Source organism: Pyrus communis, chromosome 3 (assembly GCF_041283825.1).
Source record: "Pyrus communis isolate YQ-2024b chromosome 3, ASM4128382v1, whole genome shotgun sequence".
Taxonomy (NCBI): Eukaryota; Viridiplantae; Streptophyta; class Magnoliopsida; order Rosales; family Rosaceae; genus Pyrus; species Pyrus communis.
In genome coordinates, this window is record NC_142567.1 from 5,960,796 (window position 1) to 5,983,440 (window position 22,645).

Here is a 22,645-nt window from a genome sequence, read left to right on the forward strand (position 1 = left end):
TCTGGTGAACCACCATATCGACCACACAATGGCTAATATCGACAACACGATGGCTAATTTGCCTAAAGCGAGAATACCAAACTTGCCTATGACGAGACCAAAACTCATACTATTTTTCTAGCTAGAGTTATTTCAAACATGAGACTTGAGTAAAATAAAAAAAACAAAAACAAAAAATTAGCACACAAACCTCTACGCTAAATCCCCTAAGACTTAGAATCTCTTTCCAAACATATATAGTCTTAAGAATAAGGTCCGTGGCCTCGAATTCTATTGAATGACTTAAATGGAGTACAATATTATCATGACATCTCATGCCAATAACTCAATAAGACGTAATAGTTTTTTTTTTCCTGCATGGCGTTCTATTATTAGCATGGAACATTAGTAACATGTCTAATAAATGTTGCTCTCTGAATCCTAACCTATCAAACGTAGGACACCTTTAACGCTTGTCCTTGTTGATGTTTCTTCTACTTTTAAGAAGTGAATTGAAGAAAAGTTTCTTGAATCTTTCATGTATCTAAACCTTGACCTATACTAGTTTTTCTGCCTTAAGAGCCATGGAAATCTTTACAGTACTTTTCGTTTTATCATCTTTCCTCTTCTTTCCAAGCATCTCCACTACAAAAGATATCATCACTCCGACAGTTTCGCTCAGAGATGGAGAGTCCCTTGCTTCCTCCGGCGGAACATTCGAACTAGGATTCTTTAGCCCAGGTAATTCGAAGAATCGGTACGTTGGAATATGGTTCAATGGAATATCTCCTCAAATTGTTGTGTGGGTGGCCAACAGAGAAACTCCACTTACTGATCACTCTGGAGGTTTGAACATCACTGATGGAGGAGTTCTTGTTCTTTTCAGTGACAAAAATAGCAGTATATGGTCATCTAATTTCACTTCAAGAACCCTAAGGAGCCCGGTTGCTCAGCTCCTGGAATCCGGCAACCTTGTTGTGAAAGACGGAAATGATGACAACTCGGAGAGCACCCTTGTGTGGCAGAGTTTTGATTATCCAGGCAACACCTTACTACCAGGAATGAAGCTTGGATGGAACTCAGCGACAGGTATAAACAGGTTTTTGTCTTCGTGGAAAGCCGCAGAAGATCCATCTCCAGGTGAATTCTCGTATTCCATAGATCATAGCGGATACCCCCAACTAGTCCTTCGGAAAGGTCGTGTTCCACACTATAGGGTGGGGTCTTGGAATGGCCTTGGTTTTACTGGGATTCCTGAACTTACTCCTAATGCAGCATTTAAAATCGAATTTGTGTCCAATGATAGTGAGGCCTATTACAAATTCGACCTCATGAAAGATACGATGCATTCGAGATTGGTACTCAACCTGTCTGGTGGTTTGCAGCGGTTCTTGTGGATTGATAAAACACATAGCGGGAACATGATTTACTCCGCTCCAGCAGATCGTTGTGACACTTACGATTTGTGTGGTGCATTCGCTTTCTGCAAGCTTGATTCTGATCCTCTATGTTCATGCTTGCAAGGTTTTGTACCAAAATCTCCAAGAGACTACTGGACTTTGAAAAACACGTCTTCAGGATGTCTTCGTAAAAGTCCATCGGGTTGTACGAATCAAGATGAATTTCAGAAGTTCATACGGGTGAAATTGCCAGACACATCTTCGTCACGGATCAATAATACCATGTCCCTTGAGGAATGTAAGAAAATGTGTTTGACAAACTGCTCTTGCACAGCATATGCAAATTTGGATGTTAGGGGAGGAGGAACTGGCTGTTTGCTTTGGTTCGGCAACCTCATTGATATAAAAGAATTCGACTCTGGTGGGCAAGATCTTTTTGTGCGGATACCCCCCTCCGAATTAGGTACTTATTTCTACTTGATTTCAAGCTTCATTACTCTCTGGTATTGTTAATAAGTTTTGTTGAGCACAAACGAATGTCGGCTTTAAGGATTTACCTAAATTATGTAGATGCTTTGAGTTCTGGCACTTGTTTGATTTGAACTTAGTTGTAATAAAACGTTCATGATCGAAAATTGAATACTATCACCAATCTGCCTTGATCTTTCAGATGGCACTAAGACAAGCAAGCTCTCTGGTGTAAAAAGGAAAGTGGCAATCATAGTCAGCTGTGGGGCAGTAGTCACGGGAGTGCTAATACTAGGATTGGTTTTCTACATACGGAAGAAGAAATTGAAAGCACGAGGTAGAAATTATTCAGTTAAAAGATTAGTACGTTATGGTCAAGCTTTTGATTGATTCTTCTACTGTCTCAGGAAACATGAAAAACATACGTGAAAAGAACTTTGGTTTCGAAGGTGGAAGCGAGGACATGGAGTTGATAACATTTGATTTGGCCACTGTATCTAGAGCCACTGATAACTTCTCAAACAATAACAAGCTGGGACAAGGTGGTTTCGGACCAGTGTACAAGGTATTAAAAAAGGGTAAAATGTGATTAGAATGTGGTGCTTCCTTCAACAAATATATAAATCAACTTATCGAATGATGGTTTCTAGGGAATCCTGGAGGAAGGGCAAAATATAGCAGTGAAAAGGCTTTCAAAATGTTCTGGGCAAGGAATCAAAGAATTCATGAATGAAGTAGTATTAATCGCTAAACTTCAACACCGAAATCTCGTAAAGCTTCTTGGTTGCTGTATTGAAGGCGATGAAAAAATGTTGATCTATGAATATATGCCAAACAAAAGCTTGGACTACTTCATATTTGGTTTGACCCTCTATATATAAATTTCGTGAATTAATCTGTGTCTTGAGTCTTGTCATAATTTTGTTGTCGAATTAAGGGAAGATTCAACTAACATTTATGATTCATTGGTTAGACGATACAAGAAGTAAACTCCTCAATTGGGATCAGCGCATCAACATTATCGGAGGCATTGCTCGAGGACTTCTCTATCTTCATCAGGATTCTAGACTGAGGATCATCCATAGGGATCTTAAAATCAGTAACGTTTTACTAGATAAAGATATGAACCCAAAAATATCTGATTTTGGCACGGCTAGAGCATTCGGGGGAGATCAAACTGAGGAAAATACTAATCGAGTGGTTGGAACATAGTAGGTAGCTCGAAACTTGCTTTGTACATTGTATGCTTGTAAATGTGCTTGTAACTCTAGTTTCATTTTTAACAGTGGCTACATGTCTCCTGAGTACGTGGTCGATGGACTCTTCTCGGTCAAATCGGATGTTTATAGCTTCGGTGTGATGATGTTGGAGATACTTAGCGGGAAGAAGAACAGGGGATTTCATCATCCAGACCACCAGCTTAACCTTCTAGGACATGTAAGCTTAAGCAAAGATTGACTTTCCCAAGTTTAGTAAAATATTTGGATCGTATATGGAGAATCATCATATATAAATTTTGTGAATTAATTTCAGGCTTGGATGCTTTGGATTGAAGGAAGACCAACAGAAATAATGGATGAGAAGTTAGATGGATCATGTGCGCTGCCAGAAGTGTCACGATGCATTCATATAGCTCTACTGTGTGTGCAGCAACAACCAGAAGATAGGCCAAACATGGCGTCTGTGGTCCTAATGTTGGGTGGGGAGGGTTCATTGCCTATACCCAAGCAACCTGGTTTCTTTACTGAAAGGAACTCGGTTGAAGCAAAGGCTTCTTCGCCAAGCAAGTACGAATCCCATTCCATAAATGAGATGAGTCTAACGCTGTTAGAAGCAAGGTTTTAAAAGGCATGTGCTCCTCCGACGACAAGCAAGGACCTAGCGCGCGTATGATTAAGTAAAAAAATAAAATGCAAACATTTTTTTTTAAGAGATACTTTGGATGTGGTTTCTAACTATCAATATTCTTTGATTGAAACCTTATTGGTTTTCAATATTTGATCGAAGTTCCTAAAATTAATGTGATAATGTATTTCTATGTCGGTTACTATATTTTTTAAATTAAAAATTGAAATTTATGGTTGTTTGTATTAATGAGATTTTAAACACAAAAAAAACCCATAATTTGTGGATTAAAATTATTAAAATATAAATTATACTCTCCAATATATTGTGTGAGTGTGTGCGCGTGTGTATAAACATGGGTACATTCACCAAAATTAAAAAAACATTATTGTACCAAAATATGGGTACATTCTTCAAAACCACACAAAAAATAATAGATATTAAGCTTAATAACATTAGTAAATTTCTTTGATTAAACTTGACATGGATACATTCTCAAATCAAGAAAAAGAATGTACCCATATAAGTTTAAAAATGGATTAAAAAAAAATTGAATAGATTATATATATATATATATATATATATAAGGGTACATTTTACTACAACAAATTGATATATTTAAGAAAAGGTACATTTTAAGATTAAAAAAATTGAAAAATTACATGAATTGGTACATATAAGATTAAAAAATTGGAAACCTTTTTATAAAAAATTAAGGGGGGCAAACTTATTCTAATGGTTTTTTTTTTTTTTTTTTTTTTTTTTTTTTTTTTGGGAAATGTTTTGAATTGAAAATTATTTGGGAGTTTAATACAGGTGTGAGTATTAATGTCACATCCCAGTCCGGGGCGGATCACTTTCCGGGCCTGCTCCACCACCGTAGCATGATATTGTCCGTTTTGGGCTTACCATTCCCTCACGGTTTTGTTTTTGGGAACTCACGAGCAACTTCCCAGTGGGTCACCCATCATGGGATTGCTCTAACCCCCTTCTCACTTAACTTCGGAGTTCCTACGGAACCCGAAACCAGTGAGCTCCCAAAAAACCTCGTGCTAGGTAGGAATGTGAATATACATATAAGGATCACTCTACTAGGTGATGTGGGATGTCAAAATCCACCCCCTTAGGGGCCCAACGTCCTCGTCGGCACACCACGGCCAGGGTTAGGCTATGATACCAATTGTCACATCCGGACCCGGGCAGGACCACTTCTCAGGCCCGACTCCATTGTAGTACGATATTGTCCGCTTTGGGCCCCGACCACGCCCTCACGGTTTTGTTTCTAGGAACTCACGCAAGAACTTTTAACTTCGGAGTTCCCATGGAACCTGAAGCCAGTGAGCTCCCAAAAGGCCTCGTGCTAGGTAGGGATGTGAATATACATATAAGGATCACTCTCCTGGACGATGTGGGATGTCATAATTAAAATCCTAAATCAATTATTATTTTTTATTTTAAAAATTATGTAACCGACATGTAAATTCATTATTGCATTAATGTTAAGGACTTTGATCAAAATTTGAAAACAAATAAGATTTCAATAAAAGAACATTAGTAACTAAGGACCAGATACTAATTTTTCCTTTTTTTTAATCATGTAGGAGTTAGAATTAATTTCAGTTTATCTACTTCTATCCATTGATTTTTTTTTTTTTTTTTGGGACAATTGAATATTAATCCTTTGATAAGATTGAAATTCAATTAAAACCTAATGTAAGATCAAATATTATTTATAGTCCCTTGACTAGATATCCACATAAGCATTTATATTTAAATTCATAATTAATTGTTATTAGATACTTAAATTTGTTTTTTTCATTCCCAAAATGCCCAAATATTTGACCTTTTTTTTTTGTCAAACTAAAATTTTGATTTATTTGATCCAGATTTTGCCATCATTCTTGACTTCCTCTATTAATAAATGCACCTGAATGGAAAACCATAACAAAAAAAAATATTAATGAAACGTTAAGAAAAAAAATGCAAAATACATAAAGTTTGTCATTATGCAAGTTGCAAAGTAAAGAGTATATACCAAACAATTATAAAATGATTGTACCTAAATATGTGTACCAAAGTTTGTGTACCGAAGTATATGTACCAAAATATAGTACCAAAATATGTGTACCGAAATACAGTAAACATGTGTACCGAAATATATGTATCGAAGCATGTGTACCAAAATATATGTACTGAAACATATGTATCGAAATATTATACGAAGTATATGCACCAAAATGTATGTACATGTATAGTTCTCAAAAGTATAATGTAGCTTTACTAAAAAAGGCTTTTTGTTGAGATCACTATTGTTGTGAAAAATGGAAAAAAGGCTTGATATATTTAGGTATAACAATCACCAAATGGAAAGTTTCTGTCACGCGCCGATCCCGACATACGTCCAGGATCGACACATGACGCCATACGTACAAAGCATAATTCAAGATTCAAATTACGTAGTAATTTTTTGTATGCTTTATGGTTGCATTTAACTTCCTTGTTAGGCTGCCTACGTAACCTAAATAGAGATCAAGCCATTTGTAGTTCACCATTTCAATAAACCCCTATCACCATTGCAAGTCATTACTACATACATGTAAACATAGTAACCCTTATGAGACGTATAGACACATAGCTTCAGAATGTGAATCGTCAAATTGGTTTTGGTTTCAGTGTATTAATGCATATAGATATGTATACTTATTAAGACACCCATTTTAACTTTCAAACAAAGAAAGTGATGTATAAACATGAAGCACTTAATCAAAACAGTAATCACACCGAATTGAATTTGTCAAACTATTGATAGCTATACCAGCCCTAACCTTACGAACCAATATAATTTAAATACAATCACAATCAATTTCTATATGCATACCCCTTTCGAATTCTATATCAAAACATGGAGCCAATAGTACATATAAAAGCAATAATCTAACTATGGTTCGATAATAATTAGCTGGACTAATTGTAGCAAATAAAATAGCTTGTTTTCTTCAAAACCAATCCGATTGGATTGTAAAAATTGAGTGAGGAAGATATGCATGTACTTTGATACACATGTAGATAAAACCACTTGCATATATTTTCTCTTTATAAGTAATTATGTATTCAGTATACGATCGTTTGGAAAACAACCAACTTCCCAAAGTGGACTAGTCGAAATACTTTGCCAAGCGTAGTAATACAACAATATAGCTTTCTGCATAATACAAGTCTTCAGAAACAGGGCTAATAAACAAAACATCCCTTTTCGGCTTTTATACCATTCTAGGGTTTAGGCATTTGCATATATATAATACTAGTTTTGCAAACAATAGCTAATCCACGACATATTAACCGAAAGAAATATTAATAAGAATTAGCTAAACGGAAAGGATAAAGAGAGTTAAGTATGAACCCATACTGCAGATTGACATCCCCGACCACGCCCTCACGATTTTGTTTCTAGGAACTCACACGAAAACTTCTCAGTGGGTCACCTATCCTGGGATTGCTCTCGCGCGACCTCGCTTAACTTCGGAGTTTCTACAGAACCCGAAGCCAATGAGCTCCCAAAAGGCCTCGTGTTAGGTAGAGATGGGAATATACATATAAGGCTTACAGGATCCACACCCATAGGCGATGTGAGATCTTACACAGCAAGTCAATGAAAGTCGACACATACCTTCTAAAGGCATTTTGATAGTTTCACATTTAAAAAATAAAATAAAATTATGGATGGGTTGTAACAGTACCATTTAGATTAATTGAATTGTTTGAGGCAATTCAAACTAGAAGATGCAAAATCAAAATTCATGAAGCCCAAGTTTTTATTTCGGAGACTGAAAAGGAGTTTATGAAGATAATGTGAGCCTTTGGCCGATGCATGGAGAGGAGTGGTGGTCACCGACTTACCGTGGAGCAGTATGGGTGACTGGCTTGTATGAGGGAGAGAGGGAGAGAGTGAGAAAAAGGATCATCACCTTATATTAAATGAGTAATAAATTCTACAAAATTTCTCAAATGAGTAATAAATTTTGCAACATCTCTCATAAAAACAATTATTGTTCACGAGGATAGAATTGGAAGAAAGAAAACCATAAAATCAATATAAAATGGGTAAAAATGACATGGAATATGCATGATGACATGTAAAGCAGATCAAATGACTAAATTCAAAATGGGGCGGGCCGGGGTGGGTCCTAGTGGGGCGGTGTGGGTACAAATTTCAAAGAGACCCCAGGCTCAAACCGTCTCCACTATTCATTGTAGGGAGATTAAATCTCCACCGTTTATTTCTTAGGTTATGTAGAATTCTCCAGACTTCCAGAGTCTTAAATCCTGACTTCGATCATAGTAGCCTCCAAATCCTGACTCTTCTTGACCTAGATCTCAAATTTTCCCAGCTCTGTCTGTTCAGACTTAGCCGTCGATGGTGTTGTAGTGGTTGTAGTAGTCGAGCTACTTGTTATCAACCATCAGAGTCGTCAAGTCATCGCCAACAATGCCATTGAGTCGTCAAGGGTCAGTTGGTCTCCATGAGTAGCCTCTTTGTTTTTCTCAGGATTCGTCAATGTCCTAGTCATCTTCGCCTATCTCATTTCACAGCTCCATTATTAGCCTCCTCGATGTCGAAATTCACATCCTTGTCTATCAAATCCAAATCTTTACCACCAATATTCAAATCCACGGAATTGGCTTGCGGCAATTCGACATCTTTAGCCTCCAAAACCTTAGACCCACTAACTAGAGAAGCATCTTTAGTGGAATTGGTTGGAACAAAGGCAGCGGGAGCTAGGATTTGGGAATTGGGTGGGTGAGAAACAGAAAGATTAGAGTGCAGAGTTACAAAAAGGATATTGTCCTCTTCGTCAAGGACATTGGGATCGATCAGAGGTGGAAAGATTGGGGCGCGGCGAAGGATTGATGGGGATGCGATGCAGATGATGACAATAGTTCGGACGATTCGAAGGGTCGAAGAACGTCAGTGTAGAGATCTTCGAATTCGTCGTCATCTTCCATAAAAAATGAGGGAGCTTTAGTGAGAGAAAGTGTGTGTAGAAGGAAAGAGAGGGGAAAGAAAAGGTTTTGATGTCTGTACCTCGTTATCGTATGACCCGTAGGAACCAGCCCATTTCAAAAGGGTCGAGTTAGGTCCAAATCTCATTTAAATCCAAAACCTGCCCCGCCTCTCCCCGTGTTATTTACAAAAGAGTTCGGTCTGGTTCCTTCAATTTTGGGCCCGGCCCAGCCCGTACCCACATCTAAACAAAATACTTCACAATACGCCACTTAGTACTACGGTCTAGTGGTATTCTTGTTCACTTATAAGTGAGAGATCTTAGTTCAATTCTCACCAAAGGAGAATTTGAACCACATTATTGCTAACTCATTGTGAGACTAAGCTCACCTCCTCCCCCGTAGTATAGATAATCTCATTTGTTCAAAAACAAAAATCTTTTGCAATGCATTGCATAAGTCACAAAGGGCCGTTAAGTGAGAAGCTGACAATGGTGGTCTAGATGATCAGTAAGCCGGCGATAGGGATGGAAACATGATTTAAAGTGGACCGAACTAGCTTTAGCATGTGAAAATTGGAATTGGGAGGTGTGAACCCCTTTTTTTCCAAACATACCCAAACATGTTAAGAGTAACTACAATGATTGGGTAAAAATTCAATATTTAAATTTTAAACTCACCCAAAACTTCCTCAATCATCTGGCTAAAAATAGGTTTTGAGTTAAAACTTATTTTTTGGCCAAATTTAGCCCAAAAATGAGCCAAAATGAATGACTAGGACCTAGCACTGGACCGAATTGATGACGTTGTCAGCCACTTGCGAAAAAAACCCATGATTATTATTTTTTATCTAATGGACCACAACCAATAGTCCATATTCAATTTTTTTAAAGCAAATTTATAAAGACATTAAATTCAACGGTTTGAGATCGAATATGAGTAATTCTACCATTAAAAAAAGATCTAACAACCAAAAATTATATCCAACTGCTAAAACAATTAAAAATATTATTTAAATTAAAATTCACCTAGAACTCTAAAAATACCTACTTATGTGCTCACACATCTACACAAAATTCATTTTCGTCAAACAATTCTTCTTCTTCTTTTTCTTTTTACCCACCTATGTATTTGTGTTTAAAAATGGGGTAGGTTTAGTGTGATATTGTCCGCTTTGGGCCCGGACCATCACGGTTTTGTTTATGGGAACTCACACGAGAACTTCCTAATGGGTCACCCATCATGGGATTGCTCTTGCGCGAACTCGCTTAACTTCGGAGTTCCTATGGAACCCGAAGCCAATGAGCTCTCAAAAAGCCTCGTGCTAGGTAGGGATGAGAATATACATATAAGGATCACTCCCCTGGCTGATGTGGGATGTCACGATCCACGAATCACTCCCCTGGACGATGTGGGATGTCACAATCCACCCCCCTTAGAGGCCCGACATCCTCGTTGACATATATGCAACCAGGGTTAGGCTCTGATACCAAATTATCACATCTTGGCCCCGGCCCCCACCATATCCCGGGCAAGACTCCGTCGTAGCACGATATTGTCCGCTTTGGGCCCCGACCATCACTATTTTCTTTCTGGGAACTCACACGAGAACTTCCCAGTGGGTCACCCATCATGGGATTGCTCTCGTGTGAACTCGCTTAACTTTGGAGTTCCTACGAGACCCGAAGCCAGTGAGCTCCCAAAAGTCTTCGTGCTAGGTAGGGATGAGAATATACATATAAGGATCACTCCCCTAGGCGATGTAGGATGTCACATTTAATGATTTTTCGTTATTTATTAGAATTTAAATATATTTAAGTTAAAATGTTTATTAAAAAATTAGAATTGTCTAAATAAATTTTATTTTACAAAAGTTACTGAAAAGATTAGGCTAAAAATCAATCGTTAAAAATTTCGGGCTAAAACCTTCCATGATAATCGTTGGCAACTATATATAATATACACAAATCATGATAAAATATTGTTATTAGCAATTTAAAATAATTGTTCTGCAATTATCATTTCTCATATTTGTAGAGAGAAGTGCATAAAAACTATTTTAAAGTGAAAATAATAGTTATAGTCCAAACCCTAAGGGTCTATTTGGTATTATATTAAAAAAAAAATCATCATTTTACAAAACATTTCTTAAGAACATCTTTTAAGACCAATTTTTTTTTTAAATTCAAAAACTTGTTTGGTATGAAATTCACAATTGTTTTTAAAGAAAAAAAATATTCATCCTACAATGGCAATTTCTAAATTCAACAAAGAGAAAGAGGAGAGAGAATGAAAGAAAGAAAGAAAGAAAGAAAGAAAGAAAGAGAAAGAAATAGGAGAGTGAATCGGAGGAGAGAGAAGTAAGAGAGGGATCAAAGGAGACAAAATTGGAGGAGTGAGAAATGATAGAGATAAAAGAGAACATATCAGGTGTGAAAGGAAAGGGAAGAGAGAAAAAGTGAGATCTAAATTTAAAAACTCTAAAAAATATATTTTTTTATGTTTTTAAGAAATAGACTAATTCTTAAGTTAGTTTTGAATTCAATTTAAAAAAAAAAATCTTATTAAACAAGTTTTTAACACTTTAAACGTGAAAATTATTTATGAGTTTCAAAAGTTATATTCAAATAGAATATCAAACAAACCCTCAATTTGTTGGCAACTTATTTGAGGTTTTGATGCAATTGCTGTCACAAACTTCCACCCTACACATAACAAAAGGGTATTACGTGATCACTTAGTACTAAAGTCTAGTATTATTTCTTTTTACTTATAAGCGTGAGGTCTTAGGTTCGATTTTCACCAAAAGAAAATTTAAATCATATTGTGAAGCTAAACCCACTATCTCCTCTTTAGTGTAGATAATTTCATTTGTTTAAAAAAAAAAAATGGTATTACGTGAGAAAGAGGATGGAAATAGGCAAATACTTATGGACTAAGCTTCCCTACTAAGTACTAAGTCCAAGATCCCACCCTCTCTCTTTTCCTCTATATAATTTAAGGAAAATAGAAAGATTGAGACACCTTCCTCCAAAGTGACGGATTTACCCTTGAGCGCCTTCCTCTTTTGACTCCTTCACCGATATTCTTTCTCCAACCCGAAAGGCCATCATTCCCCTCATCCACTCCTTAAACGCGCTTTGATGACAATCCTACCCCTCGTCACTTTCTCAGAAACCCCAATGGCAGCTTCAATAAAACAACAGACCGACTGACTCCCTCTTCTCTGGACCTGAGTTGTCTCGCATGGCCTCTCTTTCTTGGAAAACCCAACCCGCCCTCCCTTTATGTACTCCCCCACTTCTCTCTTTCCCCACCAACAAGCATACCCTTTCTCTCACTCATCATCTTTCTAACTCTTCTCTCTCTCTCTCTCTCTCTCTCTCTCCCCTCTAAATTGTCAATGGCTTCCCAGCAATCCAATTTCCAAGACTTGTTGCCCACCATGGCCGACAAGCTTGGCGGGGACGGTTTAATAGGCGAGCTCTGTAACGGGTTCAATTTGTTGGTGGATTCTAGCAAGGGAGTCATCACCTTGGAGAGTCTCAGGAGGAACTCTGCTCTTCTGGGGTTGCAGGATCTGAGCGACGACGATCTACGGTCCATGTTGGACGAAGGTGATTTCGACGGAGATGGCGCTCTCAATCAGATGGAGTTCTGCGTTCTCATGTTTAGATTGAGTCCTGAGCTCATGGACGAGTCCAGACTCTGGCTCGAAGATGCTCTTCAACACGAGTTTAAACATTGTCACTGATTTGGGATTTTGTTCTTTTAGATATATAGAGATTCTCTGATCTGGGTTTTTTATGTTTTTATTTTCGGTGATTGTAATTTGTCCCTACGGAATTACTGGGAAAGAAAATTACAGAAATGCAATTGACAGTTGACAACTTGACACATACTTTGTTCTTCATCCTCGGGTGATTCGGTTGTTTTGATAAATGTTGAATGAATGATTTTAATGCGTTTTCACACACTGCATTATTTTTATTTTTATTTTTTATTTAATGAGTTTAGATTGTTAAATGATCTTTAATTTAAAAATTTTAATAAGAATAATTTATATTGTAATTAACTTTGTAGCCCGGTGAAAGTGAAAAAAAATAGCGCTGTTATTATCCATGCAATCGGGGTAATATGCTGCTAAAATATCAAACATCAATTGTTTTGGTCAAATGTTGGGATTTCCCCGCATTATTTAGTTTCATATAAGATTTAATTATTATGAAATTCTAGCGGATCTTTATATAAGTCTTCACCGTTAATTTTTCAAACGAGCAGCAGCCGTGAAGGGAAATATCTGAACGTTGAATGAATTTTTTTAATATAAAAATTTAGACTGGAGAGTTGCCAATAAATGCTGGAAGACTAGTCAGCGCTAACTAATTCTTGGAATGTGACTTCTGTAGAAAAGGAAAAGAGACATGTCAACTCGGCTAGGAAGGTTTTGGACCACAACACGTTGGAGTTTGAATTATTTTAAATATTTTTATTTAAAATTAAATATAAATAATGATTGACAAAAATTAATCACACAGTGTATGATAGACGAACATAATTTACGGATAAAAACATCTGAAGAGAATCCTATTGGAACAAAGATATCATATGATTGAATCAATTGTAGACCGGTTTTTTTTTTCAAACGAAAAATTATCCTTTTCATTAAGACAATTTTATATATGAACACAAAATTACAGATTCGCTCGCATAGTAATTAACATCTTCACTTGTTCATTTTTTTTCAAAATAATGAAGTAAACTTGATTGGGACGGTTTTGTTCTGGTATATTACAATGTCTTTTTAACGAAAACAACAAACAAAATCAACAATAAAAAAGGCCTCAAGGTTCATTCTTTGCAGATTGCGTGGCAAACTTGAAGGTCCAGTGGCAATTTTGATATATCACAACAAATACAGTACCAATATTAGCAAAAAAATCAAAAACAAAAGACGACCGTGTTTTCCTTGAAATATCAACGCCCTCATCTTCTGGTTTTCCTTCTATTCAAAGAAGTTAGGCAACCAAATCTCCTCTGTAAGTCGTGGTTTTCAGTTTCCCAAAAAAAAAAAAAAAAAAAGAGGTCATTGTTTTCAGGGCTTCGAATTCCTGCTCCTCAGAATTTGTGGTCTTCTGATTCTTTTCAGGTGCTCTTCACGCACAAAAGCAGCGACTACAAAGGGGCGGATTCTCGTTCTCAGTCCTTGCTGTGCTGTAGCTTCGCCAGTGAATGAAACCACAAGGGGTTTTCTCAATTATCTTGTACTTGAATCAAATCAGTTGTCAAGGAGAGGGAGCACAAGAAGAAATATTTTATGGGCGGTCTTTGTTTTTCGTTTATGATCAGCGCTAACTTGTTCTTCTTGTCATCAACAATTTCCCTTGCAGTTGACGGCATTACACCTTCGCAGTCTGTCCTTGATGGAACGACGTTGGTTTCAAGTGATGGGAGCTTTGAGCTCGGTTTCTTTAGTCCAGGTAGTTCCAAGAACCGTTACTTGGGAATTTGGTTCAAGAATGTCCCGGTTAGAACGGTTGTTTGGGTTGCAAACAGATGCAACCCCATCAATGATTCTTCCGGCGTGTTGATGATAAACAGCACAGGTAATCTTGTGCTTTTGAGTCAGAATAGCAGCGTTGTTTGGTCGCCGAGTTTAGTTAAACAGGCCCAAAATGCGACGGTAGAGCTCTTGGATTCCGGGAATTTGGTACTGAGAGATGCAAAAGATGGAAATTCAGGAACTCATTTGTGGCAAAGCTTCGACCATCCTTCTGATACATTATTACCAGGAATGAAGTTGGGGTGGGACTTGAGAACAGGCCTAAAACGGCATTTGTCAGCATGGAAAAATTCAGACGACCCGTGTCCCGGAGATTTTACTTACGGAATTGGAATGGAACATCAAGCATATCCTGAGGCATATATTCTGAACGGAAGTACAAAATTCTTTCGCACCAGCGCATGGAATGGACTGACAATCTGTGGTTCACCCGAAGATCCTAGCCCTCGTTATAGTTTCAATTTTGTCTACAACGACGACGAAGTTTACGTCACATACAAACCGAAGATTGAGTCGATACTCTCAAGAGTGGTTTTGAACCAAACCACCAGCACATGTGCTCGGTTTCAGTGGAAGGTGGGAGATCAAGCTTGGCAGGATTTTTCATCAAGACCTACAGAATCATGTGATTATTATGGCTTCTGTGGAGCCAATGGAAATTGTACCAGTGAGGATCCGGTCTGCAAATGTATACAAGGATTCAGCCCCAAGTCTCAAGAAAAGTGGAATTTATCAGACTGGTCTCTAGGTTGCGTGCGCAATAAACCATTAAGCTGCCGCGAAAGAGATGAAGATGAGTTTCTCAAATTTGATGGCATCAAATTGCCAGATACTACAAATTCTTGGGTGGACAAAAGTATGAATCTCAAGGAATGCAGAGGCAAATGCTTGAAAAACTGTTCCTGTACTGCTTATACGAGCTCAGATATCGGAGGAGGAAGTAGTGGCTGCACCATCTGGTTTGGTGATCTAACAGATATCAAACAGGTTCCTGTTGCTGGAAAGGAAATATATATTCGAACGTCAGCTGCTGATATAGGTATCGAACTATACAAAACGAGCTTCGTGTTTATACTTTTATGTCACTTGTAGTTCAACTATTGTTTTTCAACATGTTTCAATAAGAAGTTGGTTTTGTTTCTCGCAAAGTTGAACTGACCCTGCTATTGTTTTTCTGTTTGCTCCATTTTAAATTTGTTTGCTTTACTTAATCAGTCAACAATGAAGGAGAAAACAGCAGAAAAGTGAAGATTGCAATTGTAGTTGTTGGCATAGCAATAGTGTTTTCCGGAGTGCTGTTAGTTGGCTATGTCATTCGCCGAAGAAAGAGAAAAAATAAAGGTATGTTAGCTTTACCCTGACCATCCTTCAAGCATTTGTCAATTTTGTTTGTGTTTTGATATGCGTTTTTGAGGGAACGGGATGTAATCTATCTGCAAATTTAAGTTTTAGTTTGGTTACTACATCTAGGCTATAGCTAACAGGAACTCCATCACAGAAATAAGGGAAAGAAATGAGGACAACGAAGGGGCTCCAAGAGGGGACATGGAGCTCCCACTCTTTGACCTGATGACAGTAGCTAGCGCCACGGATAACTTTTCAAGCAATAAAAAGCTCGGAGAAGGTGGATTTGGCCCTGTTTACAAGGTAGATTTCTAATTTACTCTACAATAATGAACAGACTAACAAAGAATCATTCCATGAGGACTTTCAAAATTTTGGAAATTGAGTAACTTTCCAGGGGACGCTGGCCGACGGACAAGAAATTGCTGTGAAGAGGCTTTCAAGAAGTTCTGGCCAAGGATTGAACGAGTTCATGAATGAAGTTAGATTGATTGCCAAACTCCAGCACCGAAATCTGGTAAGGCTTCTTGGTTGTTGCGTTCAAGGAGAGGAGAAATTGCTACTTTACGAATACATGCCCAACGGAAGCCTAGACTCCTCCATTTTTGGTTTGAACCTTTGGACCCTATAAGTTTATAATTATTGCTTGGTTGCTTTAAAATAATAATCATATATAGGCCATTATGCAATTTGTATTGAAAATTGAAGTTGAATTTGGATTTAACTTGCCAGATGAAACGAGAAGAGAAATGTTCGATTGGCCTAAACGTTTCAACATTATATGTGGCATTGCTCGAGGTCTCGTCTATCTCCATCAGGATTCTAGGCTAAGGATTATTCATAGAGATCTCAAAGCAAGTAATGTTTTACTTGATAATGAAATGAATCCGAAAATTTCAGACTTTGGCCTCGCTAGATTATTGACTGAAGGAGATCCAACTGTAGCAAATACAGAGAGATTAGTTGGCACGTAGTAAGTTTGCTGTATAATATTCCCCCGATCAACTACTAGTCCCCGTCAGTTGTTTATTTTGTTCACACTCCTGTATGATGTCTCTACTTTCTACAGCGGTTACATGGCACCCGAATATGTTATGGGCGGGCAATTTTCTGTGAAATCCGATGTCTTTAGCTTTGGTATTTTGGTGCTGGAGATCGTTACTGGAAGGAAAAATAAAGGATTCTCCGATCCAAGCAACAGCCATAACCTTTCTGAACATGCAAGTATCATTAGTAATTGTGTCGTTCCTATTGAGAGCGGCAATTGACGACGGAGTTTTGATTTGTTTCAGTTATGGAGATTGTGGAATGAAGGGAAGCCTTTAGAACTGATTGATACATGCTTAGCAAGCTCAGGCGCTCTATCGGAAGTGTTGCGTTGCATCAACATTGGTCTCTTATGTGCGCAACATGATCCTGACGATAGGCCAAGCATGGCGGCTGTGGTTATAATGTTGGGAAGTGAGACTGCTTTGGCTCAGCCGAAACAACCCGGTTTCTTCATGGAAAAGGGAACACCTGAAGCAGGTTCAACCAACGAATTATCGATCTCGCTTTTGGAGGCTCGATAAGGATCATCTTATTCATCTCAGACTACATCTCTATGCTTTCCTATCAAACATTTGTTCAAAATAAATTTTGAGAACAAAGCTGAAGAGGAGCATAGATATATGAATCATTTGCTGTATGGATTCCAACGTTTTGCAATAGGGCCCTCTGTGCTACTGCTTGTTTAACAAGTAAATTAATGACACTATTTGACCCCAAAAAAAAACTGCGGACTCTAAAAGAGCCCAATCCATTGAGCAATGGAAAATAATTGTTGTTATTTATTATACACAATAATATATTTACGCCAACAATAACTAAATGAAAGAATAAGTTAATATAAATCATACTAGCAGAGAGCACACACTTTGTGTGTGTAAACAATTTCTCTTAATAAGTGCATATTTTTTCTTAATATTACATAATTACTGTTTTGTCATAGGAAAAATAGGTATATGATTGTCATTTTCTCAAAAAATAAGGGTAAAATAGGAAAAATAGGGATATGATTGTCATTTTGTCCAAAGGTACAAAATTAAAGCCTCTTCAACCGTCCACCTCCTTCCACGTTCTCCTCAAGCGCAATCGTTTCAGTTCATTCAAACTATCGAAAAAACATCATGATTTCACTTACGTGTATGAAAAAATGATGGTGGGGCAATTTCTCTTAGTAAGTGCATATGTTTTTTCCTTCAATTGTATGAAAAAACATCTGCAATTGTAAAAGACTCAAATGAGAAAGTCAATGGAAAATAAATGTTTTTTCCTTCATTTTTGTTGGAATTTGTTTGCCCCTCTTTCTTCAAACCCTCAGTTCTAGCTGATTCCATTACTTAAAAATCCCAACGGATCAGAGATGCCATGGCAGCACCTTGATTTCCAACATGGCAGTTTTGTACTGGGCTTTTGTAGTCCCCCAGATTTCGGCTTTTCCCAGAAGTGCTTCCTGGGAATTTGGCACAACAGTTCAGTCCCATCACTCCCAAATGTTACTTCGGTTGTAAACTAGCACAACCCCATCAGTTATTCATCTGGTTTTTATATGATTAACACCTCAGGTATTGCTGTTGCCTGGTCAATATCTTTGTCCAAACATCCCCAGAATCCTGTATTGCAGGTCTTGGATTCCGCAATCTTGTCCTAAGAGAAGCAAAACATGGAAACCCGAGAAACTACCTATAGCGAAGTTTTGGTTATCGATCCGGTACGAGTCTTTTGGCACTACTAAATCCCCAGTTTGCTGTTGCTTCCAAGGATTCGAGCCGAAAGCGCCAGAAAAATGGAGTTTTGGAGAGTACCAAGAAGGTTGTGTGCGGACTCAACCACTCAAGCTTTGAGCTGCCAAAAGAAACATGGGTTTGTGAAATATGGTTTGGGTGAAGTTGCCAGATACCACAAAGTCCCGGGCCAACCAAAGTCCGAGTCTCGTCGAATGCAGGGACATTTGCTTGAGCAATTGCTCTGGTATGGCTTACTCAATAGATATGTAGTTACTCTAATGCATTGATCTTTTTTTTCTCATTCATAGATATGCAGTTTCTCTTTATATTAGAGAAAACAGGGAAGAAAAACGAAGGACGTGAAGAAGACCCGGAGCTACCATTGTTTAGTCCGTGGGAAAAGTCACGGCCACTGATAACTTAGCATTCAACAGGAAGCTGGGAGAAGGTGGTTTTGGATCTGTATGCAAGCTAAATTTCCTGTGTGTGAGATCCATCCTTACGCTAATGAGAATTTTCGGGGTAGACTAGAAGATATTGCTGTGAAGAGTCTCTCACCAAGATTCCAGATTGAGGATTATTCAGAGATCTTAAAGCGAGTAATGTTTTACTTGATAAGGAGACGAACCCGAAAATCTCAGACTTCGGCTTGGCTAGAATGTTGGGAGGAGATCAGACTGAAGGAGTGACAAGAAAAGTGGTCGAAACCTAGTAAGTACGCATAACATCTCTGCTTACTATCTACTGGTTTCTTAGTTCATCTGTTTCACTTCTTGGTGAATAAATTATCACACAAAAAAATTGCTCAAAAAGCTACCGAGAAAAATTAAGATTTCAACTGCACACCCAACATCCCAAAAATTATGTAATGGACACCCAAACTAGCCTAAAAACAAATAACAACAGACACTCGCGGCGAATTCTGAGCCTAAAGAAACACCTACTACAAATACTTGTTGAAAAAGTAAGTCCCTATTTTCCCTTTCTTTGTAGTCTTTCTCTCATCAGCCCTATGAATAAACAATCTCAATGTAAGCACAACTGTATCTCTAGAACAGCTCTCATCTTCCGTTTTCAACACGTACTCACCTCCGTTATCAGAGCCGCTATGGATTATGAATTCGTTTGTACTTCCATATGGGATTGTGACAATTGTGTTCGGGGAAAACTTCTCTGCAACTACAACTCCGCTTCCACTCGGGCCTCCACTGCCCTTTATGCTGTAAGCTCCCCTCTTTATAGCCAGTGTTGCAGGCTCCCATATGTCGATGTACCCGGCGAAGAGGAATATTTTGAATGAGGCATGGCCCTTGTGAAGAATCTTCTCTATCTGAGATTGCACTTCGGGGTCGCAAGTTATCTTCTTGTGGCCGTTGGCGTACACCTTTACGAGCTCCCCCTTTCGCTTCCTGTTGTCCAGAGGCTGAACTTCAATAGCAAGGTATGAATCCACATCATCAGCAGTTACAAGGTAGTTCGGTTGCTTTGCTCCGTCAATGTAGTTAACTGATCCGTCTTGGAGATGTCTTACCCACTCAAAGTTGCAGCTGGTTGTTCCGTTGATGGAGTATCCGCATGCTTGAAGCTCGTGTCCTGGAAAAGCTTCACCCGATATTTGAAGGCCCTCTATAGCTGGTAATGGGTCATCATCTGCAGCCTCTGAATACGATGAAGAACCCTCTTCCATAACTGGGGGTAGGAAATGGGGATACGCGGAGCTGGATTCGTTGTGTGGCGATGCATAAGGAGATGTTCCTGCACTCCAATTGGATGAATCTCTCTCATTGTGGTTTCCCTCTGCATCTTGATCATCCATCTCTCTGTGTGTGTTCCTGATAGGATCACGAAATGTCACCTGTCTATTGCTTGTTACTTCATTATGCCGATTTCCTTGCGTATCACCTGGAACAACAGCATGATTAATGGGTACATCTTGGGCAGCAATAATCCGGTTTGGATCAGGGGAATACCTATTCCCCATGACCAGGTCATTGTGTTCCACATTGTTGGCGACAACCCCACCAAAACCACTCTGCTGATGAGGATTCCATTCCGGGGTTGTCTGAGCATCAGAGGTAGCAAGCGCCCTGCTTCCACCAATGTAAGAATATGCTTGCTGATTCTGAGCAACCATTTCAAGAGCATTTCTGCTTACATTCAGCAATGCTGCTCCAGCAACGGACTGAGGTGGTGGCGGTGGTGGTGGCGGCGGTGGTGATAACTGCGGTGCAGAAACATTAACATTATTAGGCTGCTGATTCGAATCTGATCGCCAAGGCGTTAACTGATACTGCAACTCCTTCAATTTGGACTCAGTAAGAAGCAACTTCTCCTGCAAATGCCTAAACAAAACCTTCACATTACCAACAATTGATTGCGCATCGGGGACAGGTGGCTGCAACGAGTACTCAGCCAGAATCGGCAGCAAAGACGAAACAAACGTGGATCTCTCCTGCTGCGCATCCTGCACGGCGTAAGCGAGCCGAATGTTCTCCTCAATTATGTCTTGCCTGTAAGATAGAGACTTTGATGCAGCATCCACAAGGTCCTGCTGCTGCTGATCAAATGCCAAGCGCATGTAAGCAATGCGCTTCTCCAGCACATACTTTTCGTTCCGAATTTCCGCCTCTTTGATTGAATAATCCGCCAAATGCTTTCGCAATTGCGTAATTTCTTGCTCGTGCTCATGAACCCTACCAACCAGATCCTTCTTCCACATGCTGCTATTAGGGTTGTTCGATTCGGTCAATGGCATCAACCCATTTCCGTAATCCCCCTCCGTGCTCGACCTACCTGGCGAAAACGACGTCGTGGTGGATGGCGACGACAATCTCGATATCCCGCTGCTCGCGTTATCAGCCGCCCGCGGAGTACCCGAAACCCGAACCACCTTTCCTCCATTGATTTCGCCGCCGCCCAATTGGGTCTCTCTTGTTTCCGATTCCCCGCGACTATGCTGTGCAGAACCGTGATTCGCAATCCCCTCGATTCGATTGTCGACGCCGGGGGCAACTACCTGATGAGCTTGGTCCTGAGATCCGCCGGCAGAAGGCGGCAACTGGGAAGCCATGGATTCGTGGAGCTTGTACCTGTGCAACTCGAGAATCTTGTGTTCGAGCTGATTCCTCAATCGGATGTTCTCTTCCACCTGCTGCTTGATTGTGGCCTCCGCAGCTTCCATGGCGTTCATAACCTGAATCAAGCTGCTGTCTTGATTGTTTGGGGTGGCGGTGGGGGTAGAAGAAGGAATTGGGTCGGCGGCGGAAACCGTCAACCCTGAGAATTTCTCCGCGACTTTCCAATCGTGACCGTTCTCCATTGTTTTTGATTTTTCGGTCTCGGTGGTGGTGGTTTGGGGGTTTTTCTGGTCGCGGTCTGTCTCACTTCATTATTTCCCTTTGTTTTATTGTTTAAGTGCTCCAAGTTGTGCTTGTTTTTTTGTGTTGTGTTGGGGCAGAGTTTGTGGAATTTTGAAGGTCCAATGTGTTATTTATATTTGACCAGGTCTTGTGTATTGAGCCCATTTTATGATCTAGAAATAATTTATGGGCTCTTTTGGAGATTCTTCTTTGCTTATTTGACCCACTCTAAGTCTTTTCTTAAATTTCAATCTCTTTTCCTTAAGTAGAGGATGATATTATCAACTGCCATGATTGATTAGTTTGCTCACTAATCATTTCCTCTTTAATTAAGAGCGTTTATTCTTGCATCGTGTACCTAGTTTATTGTTCAGTTTTTCTTCTGCATGTTATATTTATATTCAAATTGCAAATTAGGTTGATGTTGTTAGCAAAGACCTTATAGTTTAAGTAGTTAATAACATTTACTCTTGCTCCTAATGATCTGTGCGCTGTTCCTAAAATTGATTCTTGAACTTCCATTGTAGTTTGGATTTGATTCTTAAACTAAAAGTTTGTTAACTGAGGTCTTTGAGCTCGTTTGGAATTGCTTCTTTAAAAATCACTTTCAGTAAAATTGCCTATACAAGAAGCACATCGAGTGATTTTTTGAACTCAAAAGCACTTCTGCCTTTTTGGTCAAAAGTACTTTTAATTATTTTAAAACCACTTTCAAACAGAATGTGTACCATTGGAATCAGACATTGCCACCAAATGACACACATTTTGTTAAGTTCAGCGATGTTATTTAACAAATTTTTACTTCAATGATCAATTATAAACTAGAGTAAAAGTTTCAAACACTAATTGTAAAGTTTTATCAAATAAAATAAATGAAGGTTGAATGGGTCACTGCCATTTAAAATAGAAAACACCTTG

The 22,645-nt window shown here is 38.8% G+C and overlaps 3 protein-coding genes and 1 pseudogene across 9 annotated transcripts; 3 read left to right on the top strand and 1 right to left on the bottom strand.

Annotated features, from left to right (window-relative positions):
* The first annotated feature begins 353 nt into the window (after positions 1-353).
* LOC137714963 (G-type lectin S-receptor-like serine/threonine-protein kinase SD1-1) lies at positions 354-3,885 on the top strand. Of its 2 annotated transcripts, XM_088690756.1 has the most exons (8): positions 434-720; positions 866-1,842; positions 2,050-2,184; positions 2,255-2,412; positions 2,498-2,708; positions 2,821-3,058; positions 3,134-3,284; positions 3,381-3,885. In XM_088690756.1, the coding sequence occupies exons 2-8, from the start codon at positions 1,041-1,043 to the stop codon at positions 3,690-3,692; spliced, it is 2,007 nt and encodes a 668-aa protein (XP_088546882.1). In that variant the 5' UTR covers positions 434-720; positions 866-1,040; the 3' UTR covers positions 3,693-3,885. The 2 variants fall into 2 exon arrangements, with proteins under 2 accessions (XP_068310249.2, XP_088546882.1); XM_068454148.2 differs by having other exon boundaries at positions 354-1,842.
* Positions 3,886-11,857: 7,972 nt separating this feature from the next.
* LOC137714966 (calcium-binding protein KRP1 pseudogene) lies at positions 11,858-12,592 on the top strand (annotated as a pseudogene). Its single transcript, XR_015960561.1, has one exon. The product of XR_015960561.1 is annotated as a calcium-binding protein KRP1 pseudogene (transcript).
* Positions 12,593-13,261: 669 nt separating this feature from the next.
* Positions 13,262-17,542, top strand: LOC137714964 (G-type lectin S-receptor-like serine/threonine-protein kinase At4g27290). 5 transcript variants are annotated; one of them, XM_088690758.1, is made up of 8 exons: positions 13,262-13,324; positions 13,914-15,295; positions 15,472-15,597; positions 15,734-15,903; positions 15,998-16,208; positions 16,333-16,573; positions 16,670-16,820; positions 16,893-17,542. In XM_088690758.1, exons 2-8 carry the CDS (start codon positions 14,011-14,013, stop codon positions 17,169-17,171), a joined length of 2,463 nt encoding a protein of 820 aa, XP_088546884.1. In that variant the 5' UTR covers positions 13,262-13,324; positions 13,914-14,010; the 3' UTR covers positions 17,172-17,542. The 5 variants fall into 5 exon arrangements, with proteins under 5 accessions (XP_088546884.1, XP_088546883.1, XP_088546885.1 ...); XM_088690757.1 differs by lacking the exon at positions 13,262-13,324 and having other exon boundaries at positions 13,863-15,295; XM_088690759.1 differs by lacking the exon at positions 13,262-13,324 and having other exon boundaries at positions 13,863-15,295; positions 15,755-15,903.
* Positions 17,543-19,169: 1,627 nt separating this feature from the next.
* On the bottom strand, positions 19,170-21,826 carry LOC137715329 (uncharacterized). Its single transcript, XM_068454616.2, has one exon. It carries the CDS (start codon positions 21,685-21,687, stop codon positions 19,312-19,314), a length of 2,376 nt encoding a protein of 791 aa, XP_068310717.2. The 5' UTR covers positions 21,688-21,826; the 3' UTR covers positions 19,170-19,311.
* Positions 21,827-22,645: the final 819 nt, after the last annotated feature.